The sequence below is a fragment of the Abramis brama genome (genome assembly GCF_963993115.1).
Source record: "Abramis brama genome assembly, chromosome: 8".
NCBI lineage: Eukaryota > Metazoa > Chordata > Actinopteri > Cypriniformes > Leuciscidae > Abramis > Abramis brama.
The window spans coordinates 14,678,755-14,702,158 of NC_139970.1; the positions used below are offsets into that span (position 1 = coordinate 14,678,755).

Sequence of the window (23,404 nt, forward strand, 5' to 3'; positions counted from 1 at the left end):
TTGATATTAGACATTTGCCAGTATACGGTAATATAATACATCACGATAATGAACATGTATGATATTGTTATCGTGGGAACTTCAAAATATCGTGAATAATTATTTATCACAAATTATTCAGATTTTTTTTAAAGAATACTTTTCCTATCAACTGTTTAAAATGCACAACACTGGTGTATGCTGAGTCAAAGAGGCATGCGCTCAATCTGACATAAACAAGCCCAACAGGCACGAACAGCGCGTGGCAGAACGAGGGAAGGAGACGTGCTGAATGAAAATGCACATTCTCTCTCTGACAGCAGATGGTGCTTGTTGAACAGCAGAAATGCAACCGTTACACTAACAACCCCGTAAACCAAGCTGCTGCACTACTTTCGGTTTCTGAAGAGTATTTAAATGTTTCAAACATCCATTCAGATTTTTGTATTCACAATGGTGTTCATCACAGCACAGAATACGTAAACACTTAATAAGCTATTTATTTTCAAACTTAATTTTTTTTATATTTTAATCTAGACTACAACATGCCATAGATATTGATTGAAACTGTTATGAGTCTTTATTGTTTGGTAATACTTGAGTCTTTATTGTTTGGTAACACTTGAGTCTTTATTGTTTGGTAACACTTTACAATAAGGCTCCATTAGCTAATATTAGTTAATTTATTAGTTAACTTAAACTGACAATGAAAAATACTTAAATGTTAATGTTAACATTTAATAATACATCATTAAAATCAAAAGTTGTAATTGTATTATTTAATGAACGTGAGAAACAAAAATGGTCAGTTGTGTTTTTTAAATAAGAATAATAACTTTTGTAACAAATGTAGCGATTGCTTATTGTTAATGTTAGTTATTGCATTAACTAACATTACCTAATGGGACCTTATTGTAAAGGGATGCCTATTGTGCTTTATAAGCCTTTTAATCTTTAATCTGTTTGAAACATTTGTTTTATTCATGTTTTGTGTATTGCTTTATTGTATTTATATGTTCATATATGTATTTATATGTTATTTTTTGTTATAATAAAAAAAAGTTATTAAACCGGTTATAGTATGACAACACTTTTTTTGCGACTTATTTCAATATCGTGATTCGTGATAATACCAAATACCGTGATAAAAGACTCTCCCCTGTGAAGACCTCCCTATGAAGGTAATATGATGCCATAAAGAATCACATGCCCAGGGTAAGATTTGTGAAAGTGTACATAAGATTGCAAGCGTAAATAAAATGTGCATGTTCAAGAGAAGATTTGTAAAGGTGTAAATCGCCTTTCAAGCGTAAGAAATTTTTTTGCAGCAGCATTGTACTGTTATTCACCTTCATCATGTAGACAATCAAATGAGCTTCTCGCTGACTCTCATTTTACTCTTATCTGATTTAATAAACACGCCAGTCGCCAGAACACATCTTTTTCTTCACTTGGCTCAGCATCGTTCTCGTTACCGAAATTGTACTTCTAATGCACACATAAATGTTAAAAAATAAATAAATCATGATTGCTTAAGCTGTGCACCAGTAGGCTGACTATATGAGTTGATACTGAATTACTGAGTTACGTTCACACACAGTTCTCACACAGGACTCACAACTGCATTTTCAGAAAACCTGCACTGTGTGAACAGGATTCTCGAATTTTTGTTGTCTATTTGTAATATATGTCTATATGTCTACATCACGTCATACAGTGCTAGAGAGCCGCTCTGCACTGCGCTGCAAAAACGCGTGTCTATGGTGCGTTTCATGTTTTTGTGTGTGGTTTCGGACTTGGCAGATGAACTCAAAAGATTTGGCACTTGTAAAGTTGTATAATGTATAAGACTTTTTCATTTTTATGGACGTCAACTTCTTTGATATTATTTTGGTCACTGTCACTATGGTTACTGGTAAGAGAATACAAGCTTGACTCCCATTACACGTTCATACAGACAGTATTCGAGACGCTACTGTAAGTTGCTGTTTAAACAAGAAATTTCGAGACTCACACCTGTAAGTAAATGTGGGTGTCAATTCCAAAAACTAACAGTGTGAACGTAGCCAAGAACTCATTATATTTGAAAATATACATGGCAACTGTGTCACCGAATCACCATCTTTGAAATGATTTTCAGTGTGTCAGTCTTACCTTCCATACAGGCAGCAGGTGAAGCCAACACAACCACCAACAACTGAATCATCTTACTGCTCAACATTATAGACCTAAAGAAAAACAGACATTATCACTTACATTATCACTGACCCAAAAGAAACAGGTCAATCTTATATTCATAATAGAAATCAGTTTGAATGTCCGCTGAGGACAACGCTAGTCAACGCATTTGTAGTTTGCGTCTTATAAGGTGATGTTTAAAGTAAAAATAATGTCCTTGTTTACAACCTTGTTTCAGTCCTTTTCAATACAAAAGTATTTGCTACTGACTCACTCATAAAAACAGTCACGCATGTACTGTATAGTGCACTGTCACTATATTGTCTTTTTTTAAATAAAATCTTTGTTAAGGTAAACAAAGAGGTAATGAATATAGCATGTAAACATAATTCTAACAAATTAAATAAATAAATAAACATAAAACATTCTAAACTGCCTGAATTAAAAAAGAAACATAACTACTTTAGTTGCATTTTTACATATTAAGCATATTAACAACAGGCAAAATAAATTTACAAAGTCTAATGTTTTCAAATGACATGGGAGTCTATCAACTCCCTATAAATATAAGCATAAATATAAACATTTGTTTTAAAAGGTTTATGTGTTGTTTGATAGGCTAAAGAGTGAAGAGAATGGAGCACGCTGGACTATTCGCTGGAAAACACAAACACTAAATAAAAAAACAGTGAATACATTCACAATTCAATACATTCACAATTACCGAATCCATCTCATCAGGCATGTTATCAGAATTAAATAATAATGTTTTTGTCAGTCTAGATTATGACAGAGCGCTGTTTTTGTCTATGCATTTACACAGAACTTCTCTTGCGGGGATAATTAATTTCCACAGAGCTGTAATTATTTAGTTTATTAGTGAAATAAATTATATTAACATCTATTATATAACACTTAAGGAGTTTTAAATGAGAGGATTATGTTAAAATCTGACAGAAAAAAAATCAGAGAAAAAATGCACAAGCGTGGTTTCTAGAGAGAGAAATTGCAGCTCATAAGCAAACTTAAGACGCTGCTGATACATTACAAGTCACATCGATGTCGCGTGTCTTTACGGGTTTTTTACGGGTTGTGTGTGAACGCACTCTCTGATTCCGGAAAATCACTGGCAGTGTGAATGAACCAAAATCAAACGAACCCGGGTCAAATCCCGGGTCACTTTATCCGTGTATTTTCCGGAATATCTGTGTGAAAGGGGCTAGCTATAGTTACGTCTTTATTGGGACATGACTTGACGGATTACATGACCGGGATTCAGTCTCAGTATTCAGTATTTTTAGCGGCAAGTTTAAACTATATAACAAGAATTTATGTAGCATATCTCATGTGTGCATATTTCATTTGTGCATTAATTGCTGTTATGTTAAATAAAGTTTATTAATTAAGGGAGGCGAGTTATTTTAACTTGGTTAGTTCCAGTCCTTGATTCTGATTGGTCAATAGATGTATTTTATTCACGATAAAACACGACTATGACCGCTTCAACCAATGGTTCTGTCCATCACTGCACAACACCCTTAGCAACTACTCTTAGCAACGTAAACATTTGTTTGATCTCATTGAAGCTTGCTTTGTTATGTAGAAGAGTCTTGTGAGAGAGAGATTGAGGGACCGAGAGAATGCATTCAGATTTAGCAATTTCCTTCAGGTCAGTCCTATGTTCATAATAAAAAAATCAGTTTGAATGTCCGCTGCGATATCATCTTTTAACAGTTTTTCCCATGCTCTGACACTGACAGCGCTAGTCAAAGAATTTGTCAGTTGCGTCTTGCTCCGTGTTCACAAGTTTCAGTCCTTTCAATATAAAAGTATTCTCTACTGACTGACTCACTCAGAAAGACCTTCTTTGGCATAACTTTTTTACCATACAGTTCTATGGGCTGCCATTGACAGAGCGGAAGAAGAAGAAGAAGAAGAAGAAGAAGAAGAAGAAGAAGAAGAAGAAGAAGAAGAAGAAGAAGAAGAAGAAGAAGAAGAAGAAGAAGAAGAAGAAGAAGAAGAAGAAGAAGAAGAAGAAGAAGAAGAAGAAGAAGAAGAAGAAGAAGAAGAAGAAGAAGAAGAAGAAGAAGAAGAAGAAGAAGAAGAAGAAGAAACAGAAGAATAATAAGAACGCCAACGAATATAATAAGTGCCTACGCACCTTCAGTGCTTGGCCCCTAATAATAATAATAAACAGAGGAATTCCAAGTGGGTCCTCAGGTGCTCGGGCCCTAATAATAATAATAATAATTAAAGTTGCAAGCAGCAATGAAAGGGCCCTCGCTTCGGTGCCAACGCCACCCGGTGGCTTAAGGAAAACAGAGCACGATGGGAAAAATGCATTTAAGTAGGTAAATATAGGAGGACTCTACGTCAAAGTCATTTGTATTTGCCACACTTCCTGCTGCCAGCTGGTGGTGCTATGACCATCACTAAACTTGGCATGTAGATGTCTTCAGGACTTATCAAACATTTTTGACAAGTTTGAGGCAGATTGGACATTGCATGCCTGAGTTACAAAAACGTCCTGTTTTATGGTGATAATAGCATGCTTTAGCACATATCCAAGTGTTGCTATGATGTTTTAGCATGTTTCTAGCATGTTTAACATTCAATTTTTGTAATTTTTTTACATCTTAGAATGTTGCTAGTATGCCACAGTGTTCAACATCACTTCCTTTTGACAGTAGGTGGCGCTATAACTATAATTGAATATTGGATAATTGAATAATTGAATGTAGATGTGTTCAGGGCAGGACTCTTATCAAACGTGAATTTTGAGGCAGATTAAACATTGCATGCCTGAATTATAGCCACTTTCTGTTTCATTGCATTAACCCCCTGAGGTCGGCAATCACGCCGGCGTGATCTGCTCGCTTTTTTCCTTATCAGTGCAAGAGAGAGTCAAAATACTATTTTGAGTTTGATTTTGACATACTTGTGTTATACATCAATCGATCCTGTTAAGTGTGTATTTTTTTTGTGTATACTCACAATAAAAACAAAGTGTTGTGCTTTTTGCCAAATAAAGAAAAATAAACATGATGCGAGTTCTGCCTTCTCTCTGTCAGTGAAGTCCATTCTGAAACGCGTCCGAAAATGAACCATAACTCTCGCTGAGTCAAACAGTCACACAGGCACACAGGCATGAAGCTTGAATTCTCTTCTTTTTAATGAAGTATTTTTTATAAAAAACAAATATTCTCAGTTTATGTAATTTGTATGAAAAGAGAGAGATGTCAGTCGTTCTCATCTCAGTTCATTATGTTTTAATTTGACTCCGCCCACGGAGAGCGCGCACTATTCAAACGCAAATGTGAGGCGATCCTGCAATCCTGTGAAACGCCCACATCAGATGAATAACACACACTGCGAGTTCACTTTCAGACTCATGTACTTTACGACGCTGTGAGGAATAATACTATCTTGATAATAATCCTGGAAAATTTACCTCAGAAGTTCTGGAAGTTTCATTTCGAGGAGCAAACAGATCCGGCTGAGGAATAGGTCAGTTCAATATTTGCTTTGTTCTAATCGCAAGTGTCTGTACACGCAAAAAGACTGTTTAAATATGAATCGCGTTTCTGTGTGTGAATGAATGAACGCACAGATGCGCGCTGTTGTGTAGCTACTACAGCTGGCACAAATACTGTTTCAAAATGAATCGCGTTTCTGTGTGTGAATGAATGAACAGCTTTTAGCAAACTCTATTGCTATACTGAGATGAGTAAAAATCGACTACAAAAATCGGATAGATTATAAAGTTTTTACTGTAAAATACTGCCACATCAAATAAGCTTATAATGTTGCCAATTTCTGCTCATATATATATATATATATATATATATATATATATATATATATATATATATATATATGTTTTGTCAAAAATAATCAACTAAGATGTTGTGTTTGTTCCAATGTAGGCGATATTCAAACTAATGAATCCTTAACTTTGAAATACGTATGATAAAATGTATTTTTACAAAGAAAGATTACACTGGAAATATTGTTAAAATTTTAATTTTTGTAATTGTATAACCTTTTTAATAAAATAGCTAAAATATATACAAGGATAGATGTAAACAAAAACTTAAAAGGTCAATATAAGCCTTCTCTTTAAATAATTTTTATTGTGTTTTATTAGTGACACATTTGGGTAGAGAATATATTCCAAAACTTTCTGAAAATACAGCATGAGAATTAACTGCACAATTACTAGAAATGTTTACCTTGGATATTGGATATACAATTTGCAAGCACAATTTGTGAAAAAAACAACAACTGTGTTTCCAACTGTGAACCAATTATATATATATATATATATATATATATATATAGATATATAGATATATAGATATATATATATATATAATATATATGTATATATGTATATATGTATGTATGTATGTATATATGTATATATATATATATATATATATATATATATATATATATATATATATGTGTATATATATATATATATATATATATATATATATATATATATATATATATATAGTCCTTGCATTCCTTCCTGTGGCTCAGTGACACACCTGAATGAAAGGCTCATTATGGGTGTGAACTTCTCAGGTGTGAACCACTAAATATGCATGATGGTGTTGGATCGTTGACGCCCATCCGAATATTGCCTTTCCAAACTAAAAGTGTTTCACAAAATTTACATCAATGTATTGTTTTATGTGAATGATTAGGCAGGATGATTTTCACATCATTTTGAAGAAAAAGGCGACTCTAGGCGACGACATCCAAAAGTCTTATTGACACATATTTAGTATGTGTTTTGTGGCCTTATTACAGAAACTTTCATTTTTAGTTTTTTCAATAACCATGCATAAACATTATTCTCTCAAAAATGAAAACATGTACATACATGTTGCTCACATATTATGGTAGCCCTGTTTGTGCTAAATAGAGTGTAATTACACCTTTGCCATTAATATGTTTATAAGCAACTGAAAAAGCACAAATGTCAGGGCATGTCAGAACATCTCAAGGACCCCAAAATCACCTCAGACCCCAGAGGGTTAATAGCCTGCTTTAAAACTCAGCTAAGTGTTGCTAGTAGGGGTGTAACGATACCCCGATACCCTTATGTCACGATTCGATACATATCACGATACTGAACTCACAATACAATATTCAAAATGGCTGACTTCCTGTTGCGTTTAGGACTTTGCAGTCGCGTTTCAAACGCATTGATCAATATGCTTGTGTAGACTTCAGTGAAATGTGCACTGGTTTCTCTCCTCGTTCTGAGCTGGGGAGCGAGTCTCATCGACAAAAAAACACAAGCTCTTATCAGCCTCATCCAGCACATTTACAGTAAGGAAAATAAGTATTTGAACACCCTGCTATTTTGCAAGTTCTCCCACTTAGAAATCATGGAGGGGTCTGAAATTGTCATCGTAGGTGCATGTCCACTGTGAGAGACATAATCTAAAAACAAAAATCCAGAAATCACAATGTATGATTTTTTTAACTATTTATTTGTATGATACAGCTGCAAATAAGTATTTGAACACCTGAGAAAATCAATGTTAATATTTGGTACAGTAGCCTTTGTTTGCAATTACAGAGGTCAAATGTTTCCTGTAGTTTTTCACCAGGTTTGCACACACTGCAGGAGGGATTTTGGCCCACTCCTCCACACAGATCTTCTCTAGATCAGTCAGGTTTCTGGGCTGTCGCTGAGAAACACGGAGTTTGAGCTCCCTCCAAAGATTCTCTATTGGGTTTAGGTCTGGAGACTGGCTAGGCCACGCCAGAACCTTGATATGCTTCTTACACAGCCACTCCTTGGTTATCCTGGCTGTGTGCTTCGGGTCATTGTCATGTTGGAAGACCCAGCCTCGACCCATCTTCAATACTCTAACTGAGGGAAGGAGGTTGTTCCCCAAAATCTCGCAATACATGGCCCCGGTCATCCTCTCCTTAATACAGTGCAGTCGCCCTGTCCCATGTGCAGAAAAACACCCCCAAAGCATGATGCTACCACCCCCATGCTTCACAGTAGGGATGGTGTTCTTGGGATGGTACTCATCATTCTTCTTCCTCCAAACACGTTTAGTGGAATTATGACCAAAAAGTTCTATTTTGGTCTCATCTAACCACATGACTTTCTCCCATGACTCCTCTGGATCATCCAAATGGTCAGTGGCAAACTTAAGACGGGCCTTGACATGTGCTGGTTTAAGCAGGGGAACCTTCCGTGCCATGCATGATTTCAAACCATGACGTCTTAGTGTATTACCAACAGTAACTTTGGAAACGGTGGTCCCAGCTCTTTTCAGGTCATTGACCAGCTCCTCCCGTGTAGTTCTGGGCTGATTTCTCACCTTTCTTAGGATCATTGAGACCCCACGAGGTGAGATCTTGCATGGAGCCCCAGTCCGAAGGAGATTGACAGTCATGTTTAGCTTCTTCCATTTTCTAATGATTGCTCCAACAGTGGACCTTTTTTCACCAAGCTGCTTGGCAATTTCCCCGTAGCCCTTTCCAGCCTTGTGGAGGTGTACAATTTTGTCTCTAGTGTCTTTGGACAGCTCTTTGGTCTTGGCCATGTTAGTAGTTGGATTCTTACTGATTGTATGGGGTGGACAGGTGTCTTTATGCATCTAACGACCTCAAACAGGTGCATCTAATTTAGGATAATAAATGGAATGGAGGTGGACATTTTAAAGGCAGACTAACAGGTCTTTGAGGGTCAGAATTCTAGCTGATAGACAGGTGTTCAAATACTTATTTGCAGCTGTATCATACAAATAAATAGTTAAAAAAATCATACATTGTGATTTCTGGATTTATTTTTTTTTGATTATGTCTCTCACAGTGGACATGCACCTACGATGACAATTTCAGACCCCTCCATGATTTCCAAGTGGGAGAACTTGCAAAATAGCAGGGTGTTCAAATACTTATTTTCCTCACTGTACATGAAATGTGATTAATAGTGGATAATTTCACGCACTTCCATGTCAAAGTGTCTGTTATCAGCGGCTTCTGTTCATGTGTGCCAAGACATTTCCAGAAATCCCGACCGGCTGATGTTTTACAGCCATGTCTGGAATAAAGAGTAAGCCTATGTATGGTAAACCTATATACATACAGTTAGGGCGATATTAAAGGACATAAACCGTGATATAAGGTTTTGGCCATATTGCCCATCTCTAAGTCATTCATTCCCTGCGTGACCTGTACAGGCACGTCCACAATGTCACGGGTTGAGGTAGGGTTAAGTGAGGACTCAAGGATGCAGAGGAATATGGGCTTTATTAAAGTAAAACAAAACACAAACAGAAACTACTCTGTGGGGGAAAACACTACAGACTAGACTTGACTAGGCAGAAAACACACACACACACACACACGTCTGGTTCACTATCTTTGTGGGGACTCTCCATAGACTTAATGTTTTTTATACTGTACAAACTGTATATTCTATCTCCTTACACTAACCCTATCCCTAAACCTACCCATCACAGAAAACTTTCTGCATTTTTACATTTTCAAAAAAATATAATTTAGTATGTTTATTAACCCATTTCCCTCGTGGGGACCGCTGGCTGGTCCCCACAATGGAGGTGATCTCAGGTTTTACTATCCTTGTGGGGACATTTGGTTCTCACAATGTAATATAACGCGCGCGCGCGCGCACACACGCACGCACGCACGCACGCACGCACGCACGCACGCACGCACGCACGCACGCACGCACGCACGCACGCACGCACGCACGCACGCACGCACGCACGCACACACACACACACACACACACACACACACACACGACAGCAAACACAAGGGGAATAAATAGGACAGCAAACAAGGCAGGTAACGAGGGAGGACAGGTGGGGAAACTGGACCAATAATCAGATAACAAGATGGGCGGGATCAGACAATAGACAAGAGAGCACATGGCACAGGGAAGCATAACAAGACCAGCCATGTGCTCACATCAAACATGAAATCACACACAAGCACATGACCACTAATAACCAATCGTTAGCCATGAGCTTACACAGAACAAGACAAGAACATGCAGCTAATGAGAGACATCCATAAGCCGTGTGTTCACACAGAACAAGATAACATGAACGCAGCCAGTGAGAAACACTAGCTGTGTGTGACACAGCACAAGACAGAAACACAACAAGACACACAGACAAAGACAGGAGAATACAGGAGTGTCAGGGTGGTCACAAAACCAAGAAACACACTAGACCGAGGTGACAGAACCCTGACACACAGATCTCTTGCATTTCATTTGGTCACACCACAAGGTGTTACTGTGGCCTCAAAGCTTCAGCACTGCCACTCTGAGCTCGATTGCTATGTCTGAGGTAAAACACGCCCCCCTCATTAGCATACAGAGGAATACATTTTTAAATAAATTTTTTAAAGAAAATAAATAAAAGTGGAAATAAATGCATAAATAAATGAAAAATATAAATGTGAAAAAAAAAATACAATTATACATAAGGAAATAAAAGTATAAATACTTATTTATTTATTTTCATTTATTTTTTAAATTTCTTCATATATTTATTTATGTATTCATTTATTATTATGTTAGGTTTGGCATTCCATAATTCCCGAGTACTAGTGTAAAAAGAGATGAGACGTCGTCAGTCTTGAAGCCAGTTGTTGACTGTAGACGCAGTGCTAGAGTAGAAATATTATTAAGTGTCGACTGTAGATGCTTGGGTTTCGACTGGAGATGCCCCAGGTAAATATAAGTCAGGTGCTTATACCTGAATCTTATACTTAATAAAAATCTACCACAATTTGGTGAGCCAGCTTCAGGTGTCCTCGGAATCTCCCTCTGTCGATGGACGGGGACAAGGAACTTGCTATCTTCATTCTGCCAGACTGCAGAAACATGTGCGACAGAGGGACCATTCCTGGACAGGCTATAAAGGTCTTAAAGTAGGACAGACTCCATACTTTTCCTTTCAAATTAGGGCTGGGCGATTTAAATCGTGAGATTGTTATGCGCATCTCGTCAGTAAAGCCGGTTCCTTGATTAGTACTAAATCGCCATCACCTGCTTTCAGATGGAGCGGCATTTACTACAAAGAGCCGTAGTTAACTGACAAGCTGAGCCATATCGCATTAAAAATCGCAGGCGATACGTCCGCGATTTTAATGCGATATGGCTCAGCTTGTCAGTTAACTACTGCTCTTTGTAGTAAATGCCGCTCCATCTGAAAGCAGGTGATGGCGATTTACTACTAATCAAGGAACCGGCTTTACTGACGAGATGCGCATAACAATCTCACGATTTAAATCGCCCAGCCCTATTTCAAATGCTTCTAAACTAATTAAAAGGTGAAATTGAATGTGAAATTGAATTTTGGATTCAATTAAGTGAAATTATTGAAGAAAACTGGAGATCACATTTAAATGATTAAAGGATTTGTTTCTTTAATATCATATTTCTTTTTGATATAATTTTGTTCATGCGAGGAGCAACTCATCATGCTAGATTTGAATTTGGGTGGCACCAGATTCAGGAAAATACTCAGAGATACTGTAGTACTACAACTTGCTCTTTGTTTGAATACGACTTTAATTCTGATTAAGAGAGAAATGGTGGAAGAAGTTCAATATGATCAATAGATCAATATTGTTATCCTGACATTTATGATTTTTTTTTTACATTTTTACATACATTTTAAAAAATGCAGAAATTGTTAAAAATATAGCTGCAAGCAGCAATTACCGGGGCCAAGCAGAATAAGACGACAAGACATGCCAACATTGCTGAAAGCGTCAGATCAACTGCAACAATCAGCAATTAAAGACATTTAAAGAAGATTTTAGGCCAAATGGCTGAAAAATCATATAAACAGTAATTAAAAATATGATTTAATGGATTATCACTTTTGACCAATAGGTTGCGCAGTTACAAAACTGATGTGATGTGGTCAGAGTGAAGTGACAATGAGACATACAAAGTTTGGTGTCAATATGTCAAGGCATTGCAGAGATAAAGCCTGAATAGTGCTTTTGGCATCATGCCTCAACTTTGCTGCTGGGCTATACGAAAACGGTTTCGTCAATCGACACGAAATCCATAACTTTTAGTCGGCACGGTCTGGAGATGATACGATTCGATTTTGGTGAAAATCGGACAAACGGTCTAGGAGGAGTTCGAAAAAGTAGGTTTTGAATGAAAATCAAGATGGCGGACAGGAAGTTTGGCCAAATAAAGAATACTTGGTATCTATGTTCTCAGCTTGACCCAAGGAATCTATTAAGACCAGTTGCATTACAATAGGCCAATTTATTCAAAAGTTATTAGCAGTTTTGGAAATTTTGTTATAACTTTTGACCACTAGGTGACGCTGTCTCAAAATATTATGAGTACCTTCAGGGGATGGTGCTGATGGCACATTCTGAGTTTCGTAATATTACACCAATGCATTTGTTTAGTATAGCATTTTATTTCACAAAACTGTATTGAAGTCAATGGGAATTTCATGTTTTGTTCTATTATAGCGCCACCAAGAGGCTGAGTCCCACCATTTTTTTTATGTGTCCTCAGAGTGAGCCCATACATATGTGTGTCGATTTTGGTGAAAATATCTCAATTCGCTTCGGAGTTATAGACATTTATATGAAAAAACAAGTAAAAAATGACTTTGATTGGATTTTACTACCCCTTACTATCAATATTTTCGCATTTGGGCATTGGTGTTTAGTTAACAAGCTATGATTGCAAACTTCTGGCGGTGGTTTCGTCTCGATTGGACAAACGGTTTCGAAGATATCGCCTAATGTTTTTTAAGCGCTAAATCACAACGCTACACAAACCGTAAGGCAAAACCTAGCATGTTTGGTATCGTGGGACTCGGCAACGATTCAGGAGTCTAATGAGATGAGTTTCGTGAAAATAAGTTGATCACAACCAAAGTTATAAGCATTTGGGGGAAAAAATTCACCACTAGGTGGCGCTGTTTCGAAACTTCTCACGCTCCTTCAGGACATTGTGTTGATGACCCTTACCAAGTTTCGTAACAATCTGTTTATGCGTTCTTAAAATACAGCATTTTAGCACAAAATTCAAAATGGCAAACAGTCAAAATGGCCGATATGGTAAAATTGGATATCAGTCGACTCGGCATGTCGCCCTGAATCTAACAAGACCAATTGTATGATTTTTGGACAAACTGTTCAGAAGTTATAAGCAAAAATAGCCATTTTTCATATCTCCGGACCAGTAGGTGGCGCTGCGCCAAACGCAGCAGGTTGCCTCAGGTCATGCTTGTGATGACATCTACCAAGTTTGGTCTGAATCCGATAAAGCGTTGCGGAGATACAGCCCTACGACTGTTTTCGCAAGCGCTACGTAAAATTTGTTCGTGCGTTTATTGAAAACAGTTTGACGAATCAATTTGAATTCCATAACTTTTTGTCAGCACTGCCTGAAGATGATCTGGTTCAATTTTCGTGCAAATCGGACAAACCATCTAGGACGAGTTCGAAAAAGTAGCTTTTTCAAATGATTCAAAATGGCGGCCATATTTTTATTACGGAAAATGAAGTCATAGGGTGCAATCGAATCGGCATGAGCTCAGGAATCAGAGAAAAAAATAATTTTGTTGATTGGCCTTACGGTTCAAAAGTTATTAGCAAAATAAAAGTGAAACTTTGGACAGGTGGTGGCGCTAGAGGGAATGACTTAGAAACACCAAAATTGGTGTATTTAATGTTGGGACTGTCCTCTATCAGAATGTCAAACCAAAACAACTTTCCCACAATCGGTTCTATGGGCTGCCATAGACTCCCATGGCGGAAGAATAATAATAAGAAATGGAACAGATACAATAGGTGCCTCCGCACCTTCGGTGCTTGGCCCCTAATAAGAACCGGAACAAACACAATAGGTGCCTCCGCACCTTCGGTGCTTGGCCCCTAATAATAAGAACGGGAACAGATACAATAGGTGCCTCCGCACCTTCGGTGCTTGGCCCCTAATAATAGGAACGGGAACAGATACAATAGGTGCCTACGCACCTTCGGTGCTTGGCCCCTAATAAGAACGGAAACAGATACAATAGGTGCCTCCGCACCTTCGGTGCTTGGCCCCTAATAATAATAAGAAATCTAATGGATACAATAGGTGCCTCCGCACCTTCGGTGCTTGGCCCCTAATAAGAACGGGAACAGATACAATAGGTGCCTCCGCACCTTCGGTGCTTGGCCCCTAATTATAAATCATAAATAATAGGAATCTGCACCTGTGGAGCTCTCTGTTGAGAATGAGAAAATTTTCTTCTGATTATTTTTTTTTCCCCCATTTCAGAGGAAAAATATGCACATTTATCAAGACAGAAATTCTTCTTTATAATAAAACAAAAACATACATGTCAATACAAAGACAGCTACAACCCATCATGTCTGCCAGTGGTCATGGAAATTAAATACTCAAAATGTTTTGTATTTTCCTCATTTCGACAGCAACTATGTACAAGAACAAGGGGAGCTACTTGTAATTCTTAAAAACATTACCTTACATACAGTACCATTTAATAACAGACATCTTACAGTAATTTTGTTTTAGTTTCTAATAAGAGAGAAAATACAAAGAATTCATTACATTTACATTATACACTATATTCTAATTAGAGTTTTCTGCTGTTTCCTTCATTTTGCAAAGAAGAATGCTTGCTTTTTCCTGCAAAGAAGAACGAAGCTTTTTAATAAAATGAGGACCTGCTGTTATGTTGTTAACCAGATGAGACTTCTGGAATTAAGAGATATTGAAAGAGATGGCTCAAAAAATGGAATTTAAATACAGTAGTCAACATTTGAAGTGGATCAAAAAAGTTCATCAAGTTGTCCTAAGACAAGAACGGGTATTGTTCAAAATTCATGTATAACTTTGATGAAATGTTTTGATTGACTTCAAATGTTGACTACTGTAATTAGCTGTAGGTTTAATTTGATTTTTGTGGTTTTCTAAGTGTTCACATTTCAGACCAGAAAATTTGGGACAGCTGCCTTGACAAATGGGAGCGCGAATAGACTGAAGTCTGTTCAACGAGATGACTGCAGAGAGAAGAAGAGGAAGTGGCTGATGGGCCTTCATCTCCCCTTCTGAAAGAGGAAGCTGACACTTCTGAGGGGTCAGCAAAGACTGATTCAATGCAGGAAAAGGAGAAAACTTAACTTGAGACTTGCAATTTTGTGGCAGGGTTGATCAAAAGCCAGACTGAAGAGAGGCAGAGAAACAACAGAGCCAATACACCACAACACCAGGCCTTTGAGTGCCATCACAGGCTGACGATCCATTGCAACAGCCAAACAAGTTCAACTGACTGATGATCCACACAGAAGGACTTCCATCCCCTCCCTTAATCAAAAGCCAGACTAAAGAGAGGTTTCAAAAAGTTTGAAAAAATTTAAATTGCGCAATGACAAATTGCATTTGAGAAATTCAAATTAGCTCTCTCAACAGCAACTGTAGGTCTATATGAATATTATTTTAAGCCATTTAATCTATTTGATTTTGAGAAGTTTGGTTTACGTTCACGATGTTAAACTCAATCCCATGGTGACTGCATCGGACAATTGATGTCCTAACATTTAGACACTGTCGCAAGGGAAATGCCACAGTGCGTCTACGTTCAGTAGCTTCTGTCATCGTCAAAGTTGTGTTACCATTCAGATTTTGTGGTATTTCCCTGCTAATAAAATATACGTTCCCCATTCAGTTCCAGAAATCATAATACATTGACCAGGAAAGGAAATCTAGCCTCTAACTCCCACTGTATCTGTAGAGTCTATACTGACCGCTTCTTTCCACCCAAGACCGCATCCAAATGTGCGTGGCTCGTTTTTTCTCTTTTGACTCAGCACACTAGAACTACTGCGCTCATCTCTTGCACATGCATGTTTGTTTGTTTCATCTATCATTCGTCTCCTAGCAACAGGGTGCGTGTTTCTGCGCGAGTTTGTTGTGTTCGGAATGACTTGCAAGTCTGGTAGTGTATGATTCTCAGTCTGGTAGTGTATGATGTCCAGTTTTTTTTCTGTAATCATTCATAAAGTCGGCAAGTGTATGATGCCTGTGGTTTAAAAGTTGTGTAGTGTATTACAGTACATTTAGAATGCGAAAGTTGATCGGATGAGATCTAGAACTGCATGAAGTGTGTTTACTGTAGGTGAAAAGGGGTGCGCTACAGAGGCCCTCAAATACAACCATATAAAAGGGTGGTTGTATTTGACACACAACGAAGGTGCTTACTAGCCGGAGTGAACTTTTCCGGAATGTTTTCTCTGGCAAGCTATTTTGAACTCTGAAACAAACTGAAACAAACTCAAAATTAACTTTGTTTTCGCCTGGTTTTGTTTGAAACGATAACATACGATCTCAGCAAGACCCAAGCTGCCTCCATGCCTCCAGACCGTACAACTACACTATATGGTCCCTGGGGCACCAAAGGCAGTGCCTCCTCAAAAAAACTGGATGAGAAAAATAAAACAGCACAAATATTACAAAATGTAAAAGTCACTTGTTTTATAAAGTAACAGTGTCCAACAGAGACACCCGCAGGTGAAGTTACAGCGGGAGGCACGCCTACTCCGTCCCCATTGACTTAAAACAGACACCCTAATGAGTGCGGTGGGTTTAGTGGAGGGTAATTGAGAATGAATGGGGAAAAATCACGTGAGAGGAGGCAATATCTCCATCGTGCTTTGTTTGGATACGATTGGATCCCACCTCTTGTTTTCGTGCGCGTTCTTGAATTGGCCTGAATGAAGATAATGATGGTGTTAATGGGAAGACTAATTGAAAAGTAAAAATCTAGCCATTTCACTGCTTTATGTCACATCAAAAACATGATGACTGTGGGGTTTTTAGTGAGCAATCAGCTTGGTGAATTTAAAGTTAGGCCTACATCTTCGTGTCTGTGACACGTTTGTACAAGCTTGATGACTGCTGAAAATAAGTTGACTATTAAAAAGAAAAGCTGAACATTAGTTCACAAATAATATACATTGTTTAAATTGTTTCTGCCTTTAGTTATTATTTTGGAATAAATGTAAAAATGCGTAAAAACACTAACTTGATCAAATTTATTGGCCTACTTGGTTTTAATAAATATAAATTTACATAGTTATTGCTAAAAATACAAAAAGAAATGTATTTGGTCTCTTTTTTGTGTAGTTTATTTAACCAGGAAAATTAAGTGTAACGGATATAAATTTACATTTGATATAGGGCCTACAGTATATTAAGATTTTTATTAGACCCCTCTCCGCACTCACTAAGATGACTGCCAGGCCATTCAAGTGGACTGAGAAGGCCAACCAGGCTTTTAACAAGTTGAAGCGGGGGGTGCAGAGGAGGTGCGGCTAAATTTGGTTAGATATGTGGCGCCTGCAGCTGTACGGCTGAACGCTCTGTGCATACCGTGAGTACTTCGACCTGAGAAACTTTTTCTGTATGAATATTTCAGCAGTTTTTATGTCTGTCCCGTATTAATGTCGACTGAACCAATGATTCCAATCATTCTTGAATTATTTTGGGCCAGAATAACGGTCTGAGATGATTTGGATTTGTTCGGAATGCTCTGTCACTGAATCATCTGAAGCGGTTTCTCAGTAAAACAAACAGACCGTTTATCGAGAGAACAAATAGGAATGTTTTCAGTTGTTTCACTAGTTTGAACTACATAGCCTGGCCCAGTGGATAATGGAACGCAAGCTCAAAGAAGCTGCATTTACTCCCGGTCCTGGACTGTTATTAAATATCGCACATCCGTTGACAAGTGGTAATGAGTAGCCAGCATGATTTTACCTGTGACTTTAGCCAAGTCAGAATATTTTCATTTAAGCCTAATAAAAGAATTATAAATAAAAGAATTCTTACCAATAACTATGAGCTTGTGTAATTCATATAATTGTTCCAAGGAAAATACTTGTACACAGCTCTAAATTAACAAGTTTTTTTTTATCGTGATCTTATATCTGCATACTGTTGGGTATCATGTTTCTACGTAAATACAATACGTTTAAGGTTTACTTTAGCTTATTTATTGAAACTGCAATGTGTTTCACCCCAATCCCCAACCAACCCCAGGCCCACCTCAACTTATCGATTATATAATCCAACCCTCAAATGAAGCTAATTGAATAGCCCTGGTATAGAGTCTGAATTAGGGACCCTTCTCTCTTTCTCTCCAGTCTTTTTCCACTCCTCTGATATAGCTTTGATATAATTTATCATAAACATTTATCTTGATTATTTTAGGGCCTGTCTTCAGTAAAGAACAGACAACAGATACATATACGAATCAGATCGTCCAGATCGAAGATTGCCCATATCTGACTCTGAACTTACAGGCACACCAGCATGCAAAAAACACACGAGCAGTCTGATATGCGCATGACAGTCAAATAACATGCAAGACAGACGTACCATCATCTCATGAGCAGACGTGCAGCCATGTCTGTGTGTGCAGTGTGCACAACTCCATCTGCCCTAAATGACGGAGAGTCTAAAATCTGATCCCCCTTAGAGCTCTGCAAACCAATGCTCCTCTCGCTCTCTTCTAGCCTCTTTCTGCTCTCCTCCTCTTCAATTTTCTTTCTCTTGCATTGTTCTGGCTGCACCGCCAGCAGTTTCTGACAGCTAAATTATAGTGCACAGAAAAATGATTGCTACCCCTCTTTCTCAATCTCTGCTCTCTGAGACAGTGTGGGCAAATTACATACTTAACCCTGCTGTGAAATACCAGCTGCAAAGTTTCTTAGTAGAGACAGGAAATGTAGAGTAGGAAAAGTAAAAATTCAGATGTGGACAGCATAACTCTTGAATTAATGTTGCTGTCCAATTAGTACTTATTCAGGTTTTTAAACATACCCGCCAACTGCCAGATGTGGGTGAAAATCAACAATGGTAACAACTCACTCGCCAATCACTAGCCAATTTGGTGGGTTCCATGTTATCACTATCAGAGTCCTTCCCCGAAGAGGAGCCTCCAATTTTAGCAACAAAATGTAAAGAGGCTAGCATGCTGGACGAGGAGCGTCATGCCGTGTCTTCAAAATATCAATACATTGTTTTCTATGAGCATACGCACACTAGCAGCATGACTCTGCAGGGACTGTTTACGGCTCCAGAGACTGTTAAAAATCATGCTGTGCCAAAGAGCACCACATAGTTTCCATTAAATAACACTGACAATGAGCACAGCTGTTCGTTGTCTTCTCACCTGTTCCCTTCTTCTCTCATTAATACTCACCTTTATCTGTGCTCACTCTACACTTCTCTTGTGCCAGAATGCTAGTGAACCTTTACATTCACCCTTGCCTATCTTGATAGTTTAATTCATAATGTTACTCTTTTTTTCTTGATATAAAATTTGCACCGGAAGATCATGCCTCGTACCGAGTATAGTATGCGCCAAAAAAACTAATGAGCTGAGCTTTTTGACTATTGAGTGATTTAGATCAGTGGTTCTCAAAGTGTGGGGGCGCACAGATACTGCAGGCGGGGCGTGGGTGATGAGCAGAAAAAAGAACAAAAACAGCCGTTGTTACGGCGTTCAAGTGTGTTCCAGTTCCGTGCAGACAGAACACGGTTGTGGTGGCAAACAAAATTACTGAAAATTACTATCACTGAATAAGAGACAAACATTTCTAATAGTCTTCGATGAGGTTTATTTTCTTGCAAGAAAAGGCCAGCAGTCATACAGTCACACAGAGTGGCTGCAGAATGTGACAGTGAAGGGAGGACATCCTTTCTCCTTTATAGTCTTGGCTTCCAGAATGTTATCTTTCTAGGCCAATTATGGTATTTTCAACCATAAGTGGAACATTCGTAGACTTGTTCATCATATTTTATTCTTGAGTGGAGGGAGGCCCTCCTGTCACCTACCATCACTCTTTACCATTCCAATACAATAACATATTAGAATAAGGTTTGTGTGTGCTCTTTGACTGTCTTATGATGGTTACACACATCTTAAAGATAAAATTCCTTCCACGCGGTGAATGCGGTGAACCCCAGCCAAGCACGTCAAATGTGGTGGAAAAGTGACAGTTCCAGACTCAGTTGCTGTTGGACTTTGATTGGCTTTTGTTTAATGAGGAGAAAGATGTGATGACGTAAATACTGCAGTAGAAAACCTAGCTTAGCAGGTAAAACAGACTTTGTATCAGGGTCACGCAGTTTCAAGCGTGAAAATCTCACAGCACACTCAAACAGCAAACGACATGCAGCTTGGCGTGATAGTGTGATGGCTTTAAGCAAAGACCCTGGTGAATCTGCGATCGAAATAGGGTTTCAAACTTAAAATGAAAAGAATGACAGCGCAGAGAGATGTGAGCTTTCTGTGAAAATGAATACAGCATATTATAATCGCAAAGGAGGAACCAATTCTGCTGCAGAAAATGGCCTTGACATTTCCCCAACGTATGATGATGTCAGTTGCGATGAAAACATTTCAAACATTACCACAGATTTACAGGATATAGAGACAAATAAAGTGAAAGAGTCCATCTACATATCAGTCATGATTGATGGTGCAACAGATTCTTCTATGACAGAAAATGATCTATGTCTGGTATTTACATGATGGGTTGCCAGTAAATCATATTGTCTATGTCACAGAGCTGTCACATGCTCATGCTGATGGTGTGACTGACTGCATCCAATTCTCAATGTCAAAATTTTAATTAGATGACTGGAAGAAAAAGCTTGTTGGATTTTGTGCTGATGGTCCCAATGTGAACATGGGCCAAACAGCTGGTGGTGTTGCAAAACTGAGAGTGGACAATCCGAAACTGATAGACATTCAATGTATGGCTCACAGGCTGGGGCTGGCACTACTTGGTGTTTTGAAAGAGGTGAGTCGTGTAAATGACACTTTTCACTTGATTTTGGAAAAGTCAAGTCAAGTCATCTTTATTTATATAGCGCTTTTAACAATGTGGATTGTTTCAAAGCAGCTTTACAGAGATAAACGTTTAATTTAAGGTAACAGAGATTGTTTTGGCTTTACAGCGGTTCTTTAATAAAGTTATTTTCCAACTAAAGCCAGTTTTGATTGATCCGCTTCCGTCGCAACGATCATTTGTTATTAAATTAGGGGCTGCTAAGATGACACCATTCTCTCTACACAGACTTTAAACGCAAACCTGTGATAAACGCTAATGGCGTTCACATGTGCATTAAGAATTGGTTCTATAGTTATGTGCGTTTGAATATATGTGCGCAGGTTTGTAATTCCCTACAAACCAAGCCTAAACAAAGTACTGGTCTTTCCTTATAAATTTTGATACAGAATTTTATTTTATTTTGTCACTTCGGGGTAGGTACGCGAAACGAATTTTCCCAACAATGCTTTATCTGTAGAGTGGTAAAGGGATCCTCCATAGGGAGAGACTAGTTGGCACTTCAGCACTGCGTTGTCATCGGGTCCAGGCGAAGGTCCTTCATCAGATCTGGATACGGCCTGGATCTGGCAGGCTGCGGGAAAACCTCAGGATAAACAAAGACACTAAAATGAGCGTAGATGCCATTCTTCTTATGATGTAACGAGTACATGAGGATTTATGGGAAGTGTTCCCGGTTCCGGCTGACCTAATCTATGCAGCCTAAAAACCAGCCATTTCAGCCCAAAGAGCAACAGAGAACTTAAGATAGTTTGTGAAGAACTTGAATCTAGGTTCTACAAACCAAAGCCAGTGAAAGGAACACATTGGGTGCCTCAAAAAGATGATCTTGTGAGCCAAGCTAGGAGAATTTGGCCCAAACCAGTCACAATGCTGACATTGCTGGAAGAGGGGAAAAGGTTTTCAAACCCCTGAAAGATCTGTAGTTTGTTGCATTTTATCATTTCCTGGCTGATGTGCGGAAGGATATAGCAACATTAAGTCAGACCCTACAGAAGGCAGACCTCATGGTCCAGTTGGTATGCTGGAAACTTTCATCACACCGTATCTGGAAAAGCAAACTCCTGGTGCGGGTATAAATTGGATAACCTGCTTGGAGTTAACAAAGATCAAAATGCACAAGCTGTGATGTCAGTATTTGCAATATTCGACCATGACAAGTGGCCTAATAACAGAAAGCAACTATTGTACGGCAAGAAGGAGCTGAAGGTCCTCACTGAATGGCTCAGAGAGAAGCTTGTTCAATATGGATGTCAAGTTGAAGAAATCCCTGGGGAATGGAGACACTTGAAAAGGCGAGTGTCTAATGATCTTCATGGAAAATCCTACCTGGACCTCTACCAGACAGTGCTGCTGAAGCAACCCTACAGAGATGAGATGCAAAACATTCTTCATCTTGTTCAGATTCTTCTTGTTCTGTCAATCCGCTCTGCCAACTGCAAAAGAGCCTTCACTCCCCAAAAGAGAATAAAATCAGATGTCTGCAGCAGTCTCACATCCTCACAACTTTCAGACCTGATCTTCATTTCAAAAGAAGGCTCAGAGCTTCAGCAGCATGATCCATCATCAGCTGTGGAGAGGTGGCTGAAGTCAAGTGGCAAGAGAAAATAATTTGCTAAAAATGGCCCGAGAACTAATGGTTCTCCTAGGAAAGTTTTTCCTGGTTGCATTTGCACCGCCGGTAGGAACTCTGAAGTGACGTAAAGCACGCTTATTGTTGTGACGGTGCAGCGGACCTTTATTGCAGCGGACCTCACAGTGCTCGCATTCTCCGTGTTCATTAAGTTTATGATCTGTCTAACAGTCCTATCTAATACGTCATTAGATAGAACTATTATACATGGAAAGTAGACAGTATATGGAAAGCGTATGCCGTGTGGTTGATGTCCAGTGTTGCTAGCTGAGCAGGAATACAGTGCTATGCATAAGTTTAGACACCCGTGCTAAAGTTGACTAAAAAGAGGAATAAAAAATCATCTTTTGGAAATTGAACTTAATGCCTTAATTAAAAAAATTAGGAAAAATCCAACCTTTAAGAACACCAATTTTCTTTGTGAATGAATTATGTATCGTAAATAAATAAATGTTCTTCCTTAAAATACAGGGTGCATAAGTCTGGACACCCCTATGTTAAATTCCCATAGAGGCAAGCAGATTTTTATTTTTAAAGGCCAGTTACTTCATGGATCCAGGATACTATGCATCCTGATAAAGTTCCCTTGGCCTTTGGAATTAAAATAGCCCCACATCATCGCATAGCCTTCACCATACCTAGAGATTGGCATGGTTTTATTTCAGTTAGCCTAATAGCTGG

General features: G+C 38.4%; 1 protein-coding gene across 4 annotated transcripts in view; it reads right to left on the reverse strand.

Annotated features, from left to right (window-relative positions):
• The window catches only part of LOC311088581 (activin receptor type-1-like), a 62,044-nt gene that overhangs the window by 25,031 nt on the left and 13,609 nt on the right, over positions 1-23,404 (reverse strand). For 2 of the 4 annotated variants that reach the window (XM_084122776.1, XM_084122774.1), the window contains exon 2: positions 2,134-2,207. In XM_084122776.1, the coding sequence (XP_083978902.1) occupies positions 2,134-2,200 (67 nt within the window). In that variant the 5' untranslated portion in view covers positions 2,201-2,207. Of the gene's footprint in view, positions 1-2,133; positions 2,208-18,610; positions 18,739-23,404 lie in introns of those variants that run through there. The other 2 variants (XM_084122775.1, XM_084122777.1) reach the window with 2 other exon arrangements.